At 41.5% G+C, this 13,404-nt stretch overlaps 1 protein-coding gene across 1 annotated transcript in view; it reads right to left on the bottom strand.

Annotated features, from left to right (window-relative positions):
- COLEC12 (collectin subfamily member 12) overlaps window positions 1-13,404 on the bottom strand; it is a 178,751-nt gene that overhangs the window by 27,763 nt on the left and 137,584 nt on the right. The window contains exons 3-4 of the mRNA XM_052660411.1: window positions 10,213-10,335; window positions 754-852 (exon numbers count right to left, since the gene is read on the bottom strand). Coding sequence (XP_052516371.1) covers window positions 754-852; window positions 10,213-10,335 — 222 coding nt within the window. The remainder of the gene's footprint in view (window positions 1-753; window positions 853-10,212; window positions 10,336-13,404) is intronic.

A 13,404-nucleotide genomic window follows, 5' to 3' on the forward strand; every position in this document is an offset into this window, starting at 1 on the left:
GGAATTTTCTATTTCTTAAAGTTAATTTCTACAATTATTTTGTGCAGTTTGCTGCTGCTGTTGCTGCTGCTAAGTCGCTTCAGTCGTGTCTGACTCTTAGCGACCCCCATGGACTGCAGCCTACCAGGCTCCTCCATCCATGGGATTTTCCATGCAAGAGTACTGGAGTGGGGTGCCATTGCCTTCTTCATTGTGCAGTTTAAAATATTTCAAATAAGAATTTACCAAGCATTTTATAAAAGAGCTTTTGATAAAGGGTATCTGTGATTTTTTTTCCATCAGGATTGATCTTCAGATTTTATTTGGTACACAATAGTATTTTTTGGGGGGAGGGGATTCAACTTCAAAATTGGTCCTTAATTTTAAAATTTTAAAGCTTTTGAATTAAATCATGATGAAAGATTAACACACAACATGAAAGTTTAAGGTCTTTCTGGGTGAATGTGAGTTTAGAGCCATGTCATTCTTAAAAAAAAAAAAAACTGGTCATTTACATAGAGTTGAGTTAGGGCAGCTGTCCCCCACCTCTGGGATGTAATGTCTGAAGACCTGAGGTGGAGCTGATGTAATAAGAATAGAAATAAAGTGCATAGTAAATGTAATGCACTTGAATCATCCCCAAACCATCCTCCCACCCACCCCTGGTCAGTGGAAAAATTGTTTTCCATGAAATCAGTGTCTGGTACCAAGAAGGTTAGGGACTGCTGAGTTAACAGGGATTCAACTTCATAGTTCACTCTCACTGCAGATTACCTAATTTTTTCAGGTCGCTTTCCACTGCTGTGAGCTTGTCATCATAGGTTTGGCGAGATGTCTCCATGCCACCTGTAACATTGTCCATTTTCTCTACAACTAAGATTTGGAAATCAATGGATTAATGCACATACCTGCTCACATTTTATCTTTCAGTTTCAACAAGAGATCATTTCATGACAGAATAAAGGAAACAGAATAAAACAAAAAGTATAAATGAAATCAAATCTAGGGGAAAAGCCATTCTTTTAGGAAAATAAATAACGTACTTGTTGCAAATCCCAATGGCAGTTTGGTCGGTTGAGAACTCTAGGTTCTTAGCTGTTTTCATGATTATGTAGTGCCTTGGGGACTCTAGAAATAGTTTAGAACTCCCTAAGTTTTTTTGTATTATAAAAGTCCTCAACCTGTATTATCATTTATATTAATTTCCATAGGTGGAAGAATAACATTGTAATTTATTTACAAAATTGTGTCACTCAGACTCCCTGCCATTCTCGGCAAGTGTGACTCACTTATCTGCAAGGAGATTCCACAGCAAAGAACATCTAGCTCAAGTTTATACATAAAATCCTAGTAAAAGAGATGCAAAGTCAAGGGTATTTGCCACTTTCTGTCCTGAGTTCACCACTAAGGCCTGACAATCTGCTTCTCCTTAGTGACATGTGAATCTTTAACAGTTCACAAGAAGATGCCTAAGTGGGTTTCCAAATAATAATAATTTCCCAAGAAGACTTTTCCCCCAGCATTTTCCTGACTGTATATTACTGGAAAAGTTAGTGATGCAGTGTTAAATGAAAGCCACTGTTCTTATTCATTCTCAGAAGAATTAATTCTCTATGGTTATAAATTTATCATTCTAAAATGTCTAGGAACTGTCTCCTAAGGCAAAGGAAGCAAAAGCAAAAATAAACAAATGGAACCTAATTAAACTCAAAAACTTTAGCACAGCAAAGGAAACCACTGACAAAATGAGAAGATAACCTACCGAATGAGAGAAGATACTTGCAAATGATATGATTCATAGGGGTTCATATCCAAGATATATAAATAGCTTATACAACTCAATATAAAAAATCAAGCCAATTTTAAAAATGGGCAGAAGACCTGAATAGACATTTTCCCAAAAAAGATATACAGATGGCCAACAGGTAAGTGAAAAAATGTTCCACATCACCAGAGAAACACAAGTCAAAACCACAATGTCAAAACCACAATGTCAGAACCACAATTTCTCACACTGGTCAGAAAGTCTACAGATAACAAATGTTAGTGAGGATGTGGAGAAAAGGGAACCCTACTACACTATTGGTGAAAATGTAAATTAGTATAGCCACTATGGAGAACAGTAAGGAGCTTCTTTAAAAGACTAAAGACAGAGCTACCACATGATCCAGCAATTCCACATCTGGGTATGTACCTGAAGAAAATGAAAACACTAATTTGACAAGATATAGGCACGTCAATGTTCACAGCAGCAATATTTGCAATAGCCAAGATAAGGAATCAACTAAGTGACCATCGGTGGAAGAACGGGTCAAGAAGATGTGGTGCACATGTACAGAAGGAAATATCACTCAGTCATAAACAAGAGTGAAATTCTGCCATTTGCGACAACATGGAAGGGCCTGGTGGGTATTGTGTTTAGTGAAATAAGTCAGACAAAGAAAGATGAATACTGTATAATGTCACTTATATGTGGAATCTAAAAAATAAAACAAGCTAATATAGTATACATAACAAAACAGAAACAGACTCACAGATACAGAGAACAAACTAGTGGTTACCAGTTGGAAGAGGGGAGGGACAAGAGGGGTAGGAGATTAAGGGATACAAATTATGAATAAAATAAAAAACAAGGATATACTGTATAGCACAGGGAAATATAACCATTATTTTGTAATGACTTTAAATGGAATATAATCTGTAAAAATATTGAATCAACTATGTTTGACATCAAAACTAATATAATATTGTCAGTCAAATATCTCCACTAAAAATGTAGAAACAAATAAAGTATATAAAGTGAAAAATAAAGAATAGCATGTCAAATAAGAGTGTCTCTCTCCAGAAGTGACTCCCATGAAATCCAACCTCCGGCAGCTTGAGATCAAGGCTGACCGTCCCTCTTGGTATCGACAGCTTTTGAAAAAATGATGACTCATTTTTTAAAGCATGGCTATGGTTTATATATTACTTGTAGGCCAGTGGATCCAGTCTATTTTATTCAGCAAGCCTTCCAGCCATGCAGGACCACGTGAGAAGATTCTTGGAGCTCTCGTCAAGGAGCAGATGTGTGACCTAAAGTGAACCAGCCCCAGGGCTCCCGGCACCTTCCCTGGAGAAGCTGGTTGTGCTCTTCCCCAGGCTTCTCCAGTTCAGTCATAATGAAATGTGTGGCTTGCATCACTTTCTCCCCCAAGCCTTTCCATGCATGCTTCTCCCCACTTAGAATGTTCTTCCCAGGCTTCTTCCCCAAGCTAAGCCCTCCCTGCTCTTCAAGACTCAGCTGGTCACATCCTGTAAGAAACCTATGCTGAAGTTTATCTTGCTGGGGTCTCTCTCCTGATCACAGGACTCCCATCACGGTGTTGTCATGGTTTCGCTACTCCAAGACCCCTTGCGTGCGTGTGTGCTATGTCACTTCAGTTGTGTCTGACTCTCTGCGACCTTATGGACTGTAGTCCGCCAGGCTCCTCTGTGCATGGGATTCTCCAGGCAAGAATACTGGAGTGGGTTGCCATGCCCTCCTCCTGGGGATCTGCTCAATCCGGGCATTGAACCCAAGTCTCTTAGGTCTGCATTGGCAGGCGGGTTCTTTACCACTAGTGCCACCTGGGAAGTCCCCAATATCCCTTAGGGCAGGAAAATTGGTGCTGGTTTTATCCCCAGCTCTTAGCTCAGTGTGTGGCACGTAGTAGGTATCCATCACAGATTTATTCATTACGTTGTTTATTTAAATAAACAAGAATCTGCCTGCTGGCTGCCGAGGCCTGTGGAAAAAGAATCAACTGAGCTAGAGGTTATGCAAACAAACATACAAACCAACCCAGGGAGGGCTTGGCATCGGCAATGAGCATGGCATTTAGTTGAATAATTATCTTTTTTTTTTTTTTTTTTCAAAAAATTACCATATAGACCCAGAGATACAGTTAAAATAATCTGAGGGTTGTCTGACAGGCATGGTTATTCCTAGAAACTCCAAAGAACAAAATGTTTCATCTGCATTTTAGCAAAGCTACCCTTTAAAAAAATAAAACATGGAATGTTTACAAGTTTAGGTTCAGTTTTGATTCTCAAATCAAAACACAAGCCTCAGTCTGTCCTCAAACCACACACAGGGACCTTGAGTCCTGCCCCTTTTTCCTGGAAGCCAGAGAAACCTCTGAATATGCTGACAGGCAGTCATTTTCAACCCTCTCTAATTTGTCTTCCATTTTACTTTTTAAAAACCCAGAACTGTCATAGACAGATCATTCAGGTTTGTATAGAATAAAAGGAATAAATACATTCACTTAAAAAATCCGTTAGGTTTCTGTTTGGTGCTAGAAAACTCTTTGCCTCGCCCACAAGGGCTAATGAACTGGTTGTAGGCACCAAGGCGGTGTATCTGTGTTTAAAAATAGGATTTGGATATAAAGCTGCAAACTTCAGGGACTGCTTAAAAATGCTAGACTGAGGGAGACCAGAAGTAACACTTACTGTAAAAACACACAGCATTTTCACCAGTTTTTACTCTTAACTCATTAGCACAAATTCTCAGTCAGGAAAATAGTGGCAGACATCCTCTCTGAGCCTAGAAACTCCCCGTCTTCGGAGGGAGACCTCGGTGTGTAGATTGTTCTCACATGAGGAAAACAAAGAGGGAGCACAGAAGGGTCCAAGCAGTCTGTTTTTTAACCTGGTCCCCTTTATTAGAAAGTGTTTCTTGACAGACTTTTATCTTCAAAGTATTACTTTAGGTGTCATATATATGAAACATTGCCCCTCTTCAAGTACCCTAAAAGCTCAATTCTCTAGGATAATCCAACAATAACACCTTTTCTATAAAAGTGCTTGGTTTTTTAAAATTATTTTAAATTGAAGGATAATTGCTTTATAACATTGTATTGGTTTCTACCATACAGCAACATGAACCAGCCATAGATATACATATGTCCCCTCCAGTGTTTTTTAAGACTTATTTACTCTTGGCTACACTGGGTCTTGGTTGCTGCTCGTGGCTTTCTCCAGTTGCGGCAGCTGGGTTTCTCGCTGTGGTGGCTTTTCTTGTGTGGAGCATGGCGCTAGATCACAGGCTCAGTGCTTGTGGCACACAGGCATAGTTGCTTCACTGCATGTGGGACTTCCCGGACCAGGGCTTCAGCCTGCGTCCCCTGCACTGGCAGGCAGATTCTTAACCACTGGACCACTAGGGAAGCCCTATAAAAGCCCTTGATCTGGGCCACTAACCTCTTCCTCCCTTGTCTTGATTCCAGCCATTTCTTTAAGGTCCACTCTGAATCTCACTGGCCCATTGTGCGAAGCCTTCCCTGATGATCCGATTCCACACCAACAGGAATCTGTATCCGAATGGTGATAAAATCAGCCCCTACAGATGGCCTCACTCTTTCCAAGGTGTATCACATCATCATTGCGGTTAATCCTTATGACTGCTATTTCACACATGAAAAAACCTGAGGCCCAGAGATGTCCAGTAACTTCCTTAGAGTCACACAGCTTATAAGAGACTAAGTGAGATTCCAGGCCCGGAGATCTAACTCCAACATCCATGTTTACTCTGTAATTCCACTTCGCCTCTCATGGAGTAGTTCTTTTTCCTAAATATGGTTTCTTCCAAGAAAAATCCCTTGAGGAGGAGAACTGTGTCTTTTTTCTTGTTGAGAGGACCAACTCATGGTCTGCTAGTCTTTCTATTTTTAATATTTATTTTTATGGCTGGGTTGGGTCTTAGCTGTGGCATGTGGGTTCTTTGTTGCAGCACGCGGCTTCTCCCTAGTTGAGTTGCGTGGGCTCATTTGCTCCACAGCACATGTGATCTTAGCTCCCTGACCAGGGATTGAACCTGAGTCCCTTGTGTTGGTCTACTCTTAGATTCTTAACCACTGGATGACCAGGGAAGTCCCAGGACTATGTCTTCTTTATCTTTCTTTTATATTCATCATTCTTAGAGGTCTACCAAGTACTTGTCATGATTGGGGCAAACATGGACGTGTAGGGTCCAGAGACATAGCTCATGACCGAGCCTCCAGGACAGGAAAGAACAGAGTCCTGCCTGGTGCTCAGGATGATGTCTACCAGTTTGACTGTAGGAAACACAATCCTTCATTGGTATCTGGGACTTCCCATTAATACCAGGTACATTCCCCTGGGATGTAATAAAGACATTTCTACCTTGAACACTATTTCAGGTTTCATTACAAAAATACTGTCTGGTGAGAAGGTGTTATCCTTGATTCTAACAACACCTACAGTGTGGTCTGATGCTCATTTGAAAGCTTGCTTACCCAGCTGTAATGCTACCCTGCAGAACTGAGCAGCAAGGCAGATATCTGTCACTAGGAATGTTGTGTTAGAGGAGGTTCTTACTGAGAAAGATTCAGATGTCTATCTTTCTTCTTTATCTGAAATCCCTTAAGGTAGCATCCTGCTGGGTATGACCACAAAATAAGATTTTCCTGTTCAGGGAATGTTCCAGAGAAAAAACAACCCATAACTTAGAAGGTGGCTTCGGCCTGGATGATAAATAGTCCAGGACAGAGGGTGCACCAAGCTGTAACTGTCCAAGAATGGGCTTTTTGTAAAGTGGCTGACATGCCGCATAGTCACCACTAGTGTGCTGACCTGACCTGTCTGGGTGACTCAGCAGTTCTCTGACTTGTTCAGCAAATTCTCTGGAAGGAACTTAAATTATATCCTAACTTGTATCTGCATAAGTGACATAAAAAGAGAACTAAAGAACAGTTGGGGCTTCCCTGGTGGCTCAGACAGTAAAGAGTCCACCTGCAATGTAGGAGATCTGGGTTCGATCCCTGGGTCGGGAAGATCCCCTGGAGAAGGGAATGGCAACCCACTCCAGTATTCTTGCCTGGAGAATTCCATACACAGAGGTGCCTTCTGGGCCACAGTCCATAGGGTCACAAAGAGTCAGATATGACCTAGTGACTAACACACACACACACACACACACACACACACACACACACACACACACACAAAGAACAGTTTTGAAGAAAAAACTATGGAGATGCCTTTACAAACTCTGATAAATAACGGAGTTTCTATTTTATTTCCTTCCAACTTCTCCTTCAGAGAAACCTCTTCCTTCACTGAATATTCTTTTTTTGTTTCTTCCTTTTTATTTTAAAGTTGAGTGTGTTTCTCCAGACTTCAAAGGGATGTGTGTGAAGGAAGAACTTATCTTTCTGCCTCTTGCCATGTTGGGTCACCAGAATCTTATCAACAAGAAAGAGGAATCACTGTTCAAAGTAAAGAGAAAACACATCTGGAAAATATCAGTATTTAAGTTCATCAAGGCTGTGTTTAAAGACAAAAACTTCATGTTGTATTATCTTCTTTTTGTCAGAAGACGCCTGAGGGATGGGGGCCTTGGAGTAGAGAAAGAGGAATAAGAACATGGTCTTGCCTCTGATTTGTCTCGCCCTCTCAATTTCATCCTCCTTTATCCTGGTGAGATACACCCAGAGCAGGCCAAGCAATCTTTGGGATTTTAAGCTTTCAGGGAGGGCCCTGAGTCGCAGCAATTGCCTTAGAGGTCACTGAGTATTGATTGATTGCCTTTATAGAAGTCAGTCATAATTTACAATTCAACCATCCATCCATATTCTCATTAATTCACTCAGTAAACTATTGGGTCCCAATTATGTACTATGAGCCACGTGCTAGTAGGAGATTTAATAAATGAAAGATAGCCTCTTGTCTTTTTGGAGCTTACAGTTTGGGTGGTGGGACAGACCCACTGGCAGTAATGATATAGTGCAACAGGGTCTAGAGTGAAAAATAACGCCATGGGGACCAGCAGGTGGGCACCCAACTCAGTTCTCAGGGACTGCTTGCAGGAGACGTGTCTGAGGGAGACATGATGGGAAAGAAGGAAGAGAAAGTCATGAGAAAAAGGTGGAGAAGAGGGAAAATGTGTTCCAGGCAAATGGACCCCCACAAACAGGCCAGAGCCGAGGCCTTTCCACTCTCATAAAAACAGAGAAAATACCTGTACTTTAAAAACAAACAAAAAAAACCCCCTCCTTTGGATCTATCTGTATAATTAAAGAGTCTAGACTTTTTTTTCCCCCCAGAGGTAAAAATGACAAAATACCACATAGAGGTATTTCTTCAAACCTTTCTCATCTCTGTTTACTTTCGTGACATCACATAGTGCCCAGCCTTACAGATACCAGTTAAATGACAGTTTGATTTCAAGCCTCTTCTTTATTTGAGTTCACTAGGAAAAGTTGTGGAGAAGTGAGTAATGACCTCAAGAACCTAGTAAAGGAAGGTAGCCAGGCCGAATTACCTAGGATAAAACACCCTCCTTTTCCCCATTAGGTTTCCTCCCCCGCCTTCCCCTGTTCAGCCTTAGCCATGATTTAATAGCCTTTCTTAACACTTGCTCTGTTAATCCTGGGTGAGATTAACTCATTGCAACTGGATAAAATGGCCTGGTAATTTTCCATATTTCTACTGCCCAAGTTCATCAGTCAACACACTATGGGAACACATACAATTTTCCATGGAAATAGGTTTAGAAGTGGACTCCATAAGCCTCAACTGTATTATTTTTAATATGTTTTGCCATTCTCATGGCTAGAACTGTAAAAACACAGTTATGAAGAAGAAAGGAAGAGAGAGTCCTTTAGACTGCAAGGAGATTAAACCAGTCAATCCTAAAGGAAATCAACCCTGAATATTCACTGGAAGGACTAATGCTGAAGCTGAAGCTCCAATACTGTGGCCACCTGATGTGAAGAGCCAGCTCATTGGAAAAGACACTGATGCTGGGAAAGACTGAAGGCGAAAGCAGAAGAGGGGGGCAGAGGATGAGATGGTTAGATGGCATCATCAACTCAACAGACATAAGTTTGAGCAAACTCTGGGAGACAGTGAAGGACAGGGGAGCCTGGCGTGCTGTAGTCCACGGGGTTGCAAAGAGTTCAACACGACTTAGCAACTAAACAACAACAACAAGGAAGACAGAGATTTAGCCGCTGTACTGGGCCCAACCTCAGAACAGGTGGCTCAGTTATATCATCTTTGCTCATCACAAGCACCTTGAAGAATGGCACCATTACTGTCATTTTAGAAGGTAAAAAGTCAGTAACACTGAGAGGTTACAATTCATACCCAGGTTACACAGCCATGCAAGGACTTAGCGTAATTCCTGGCCTGTCAACGAGCACTTAATAAACACTAGCAATTGCTCTTCAAATGGTGGACTCAAGAACTGAACAGGGACCATTCTCATTCCAGTACACTGTTGTCTCAGGAAGCCACTAAATCCTGGGAGAATAGTGGGAGGAGTTACAAGTTGGAGGGAATTCACTTAGCATCTTTCTGTCCCCAGGTCAAATCGACGGGGCAGGGAACAGAGATGGGGACGTGGAATTCTCCACTCTTAACCTGTCAGGGTGAAGATGAGCAGACCCCATGTCTGCCTCTCTTGCTGAAACCAGACTACACGTCTGTTTCACGTGTCTCTGTGAGGTTTCCGTGGCTGTTTTCTATAAAAGGGTTTACACAGTTCGTGATTCTATATCAGGACACCTTCACCTGTGGTGCCTGGAATGCCTGTCAGGGTGGGGCGAACCAACCCACTTTATCTGCAAGTCTGGGGGATTCAGGCAAAAATCCTGCACCAACCTTAAACCAGACATTCAAAGAATATCTGATAAGCTGTAAAGTACAGCTGACATGGTGGTGCCATCTCTGTGTTTCATTTCTACAGGGCAGTGTTTTTCTGGAGCTAGATAAACAACAGTGACCACAGTAAATGCGCTGAAGAGAAAAAAAGGGAATTATAAGGCCAGTCTTCGGGTGACATAAGTCGTGTCTCTGGAGGTCTTACCCTCTGTCAATAGAGTTTTCCTGTGTGCTGACTGCAGGGTTTCTGTGGGGCCTCTTAAAGATAAGATGAAAAAAGGCAGAGGAAGAGGGAGTATCTGGAAATAAGTAGGAAAAAGCAATAAAGAGGGAAAAAAATTACAACTCATAAAAGGACCATGATTATGGTTGAAATGACTCAAGAGGAATTGCTCCTTCTATCCTTTCAGATTCCACAGCTATAAGAAGCTCAAGACAGAAAGACGGAGCTTTGGAGGTTTAAGTTTTGCATCTGAATTGTGTTAATGAACTACTTCATGCCTGCAAATGTGCTTGTGTTTTCAGGCGTAAATGAACGACAGGAAACTTGCTTTTTAGAAGGAAAAAGAAAACAGTACTTACCTTTGTATCCCAAAATGGCTACTGTGATGGTAAGCAAGGCACATAAAATGTATAGTAGTATGATAGAAAGCTTCAGTGCCCAGTTATTTTTACATTTGGTACATTGTGTTCCTTCTTGAATACCTGTAAGAAAAGGCATATCTTAACAACAGTAACCACAAACACCATTTCAGAAGTAAATTTTTGCATTTTGGTTTAAATACTATAAGAATATAGTTTTCACATATTCCTTTCTATAGGTTGAGTGGTATTTTAAAATCAAACATACTCACCGCTTGAGCAACACATGTAACCCAACTTAAATATTGCCATTATGTTATTATAAACATATTTAACCACTTGAAAATAGCACAGAACTTTGCTTCATAGAACAGTTTCCAAATCACATTCCATTATCATAAGATCTCTATATGACAAAAGACGTAAAACACCCACATCTACCTGTTTCGGCCATTGTTGGACCAACAGTAATTCAAACACAGCTAACCAAAAAAAAAAAAAAAAAAGTGACTTTTCCCTTGACGTTTGTTTCAGTGGGGTGCTTGAGTTAATTCCTACTGTTTTCAAGAGTCACTTGTCAAATTTGTAGGAATTTGGAGAGTTGGTTGTTAAATTGTTGGCAGCTTGAAATCAACCCTGGAGGGACTATTTACACCATGGAAATTTGCAAACACTATACATGATGCCCTCACACATCCCAGATTGGTTTACCAGCATGCCACTGGCTATAATGTACTATATAACTTAATAATGTACTATAACTTACTATAGCAGAAAATATAGGTAATTTTAGAATTAAAATGCTCAATATACAACCACTTTTGTACATTACATATATGCAGGAAACAGACACCGACCCTTATTTATCACAGTGATAATGAATAACAACTAGGGAACAACCAGAAAAACCAGACATTTCTGATGAGAAGAGGTAAATTTTTATTGCTCACAGTTGAACTGTTTGAAAAACACTCTAGTCTAAGTGGTAAACCACCATCACTTCTGCAAGGGACTCCAGAAACTAACCCATAAAAAGGGAACTTGCCATAGTTTTATTAGAAACACAGAAGACATAGGCTCTGGACACTTTAATGCGAAAATCACACTGTAAGGCATGTTGGGACAGTCCTCCTTGCCCTGACTGGTTTTCCTATGTGCATCTCACTAATAGAGTCCCCCAGGAGCAATAGCACATAAAGGACTGATCTCCTAGAACTGTGCTCAATAACTTTTGATGGATAAGTTGTGAAGATTAAGCCACAGCTGAAGTTCCTCCCCTTTGGTTTGTAATTTTATGCCTAGTGCCCTTCTTCAATGAAAAGAGTCCTTCAGCTGTGTTTAACGCAAAATGATGAGAGAAACAGCATAGAACAATGCCTCAAATTTAACTTCCAGGGTTTAACCAACCCCTCCGGTGTTCTGGGTTATACACCCAAGGGGTGGGGGGTTCAAGCTCTCTCTTCCATGGCTTAGAGCAGTGATTCTTCAACTTTCTTATTTCCATCCCTCAATACTACCACCATCCCATCCCACTTGCTTCACTTGAAGGGCTCGTTAAAACACAGCCTTTCTAATTCAGGAAGTCTGAGAAGGCACCTGAGAATCTGAACTTCCAACAAGTCCCCAGGGGCTGTGATGCTGCAGGTCTGGCCGCCATGCGTTAGAACAGTGCTTTTCAAAAAGTGCTCACAGGTCATGTAGAAATGCAGATCTGATTCAGTAGGTCTGAGGTAGGAGCTAAGACTCTGCATTTCTAACTAGGTCTAGGAGATGCTTCACTGGAGGAACACAATTTGAGGCGCTAAGGTTTGTTTTAGGAGATGGTCGTGCTGGATCAACCTTTGGTTAACCAGTCCCTTGAAGGTGAATCTGTAAAATGAGACTCATTGCTCAAACAGACCTAGAGCTAACCAGCTTCTCAGTATCGTGTTTTTCTCGGTTCTTTTTCTCCTTTCCTTCCCATCCTCCGTCTTCCATCGCCACCTGGATGTTTCAGTGCCACCTCCTGTGTCCAAAACTGACATCGGTACCAGTCCTGCCAAGCCAGATGTCCAACTTCCACCCAACTTACTTATTTCCATCCCTAAATACTACCACCATCCCAATCCTTCAGGTACTCAAACTCAGACATCTTGAAGTCTTCTCTTATAATTATTCTCTAATTCAATCAACCACCAGATATTTTTAATCTTCCTATAGATATTTTTGTCATGATCATCTCATCTACAGTTTATTGATGTTCACTTACTGGCAACCTGTTCCAGTATTCCTGCCTGGAGAATCCCATGGACAGAGGAGCCTGGTGGTCCATGGGGTCCACGGGGTCACGAAGAGTTAGACACAACTGAGCAACTAACACTTTGACTTTACTGCCTACACCATGCCAGACTCTGATCTAGGGACTTCACATAATCACCCTTCAAGTGGGGAGCAAGAGCTGAAATGACATCCCACAGACATCATAGCTAGGATTTAAACCGGGGTCTGTCAGACTCCAAACACCATGATATCTCCCCTACATCACGGTGCCAGTGTCTCTCTGGTCAAGCTTTCTTATCCATTTCCACGGCCCCCGTCCTAGTGTGAGATCTTCTCATCTCAGTGGAAGAATCTTCTTCCATTCCCACTGGAATCCAGCCTCACCCTGTAACAAAACACTGCTGACCTCATGAAGGTGCCAGAAAGAAAAAAAAAAAAAAAGAAAACTTTCAACGGTTCACTCTTAACTAAAGGATGAACACATACACAAACACGTTCATCTGCTCTTAAAACTCTCTGTAATCTTGAAAGTTTAAAATGAAACAAAGTCCTCTTATATGCAGGCTTCCCAGGTGGCACTCGTGGTAAAAAATGTGCCTGCCAGTGCAGGAGATGTAAGAGACATGGGTTCGATCCCTAGGTCAAGAAGATCCCCTAGAGAAGGGCATGGCAACCCACTCCTTTATTCTTGCCTGGAGAATCCCAGGGACAGAGGAGCATGGCAGGCTACAGTCCATAGCGTCCCAAAGAGTCGGACACAACTGAAGTGACAGCGCGCAGGCAGAGTGAAAATATTTTTTGGAATTGGGAGGGGAGAACAGGTAGAAGGAAATCAACCCTGAATATTCATCAGAAGGACTGATGCTGAAGTTGACGCTCTAGTAACTTTAGCTACCTGATGCAGAGAGCTGACTTATTGCAAAAGATCCTGAT

The sequence above is a fragment of the Budorcas taxicolor genome, chromosome 22 (assembly GCF_023091745.1).
Source record: "Budorcas taxicolor isolate Tak-1 chromosome 22, Takin1.1, whole genome shotgun sequence".
In the NCBI taxonomy this organism is placed as follows: domain Eukaryota; kingdom Metazoa; phylum Chordata; class Mammalia; order Artiodactyla; family Bovidae; genus Budorcas; species Budorcas taxicolor.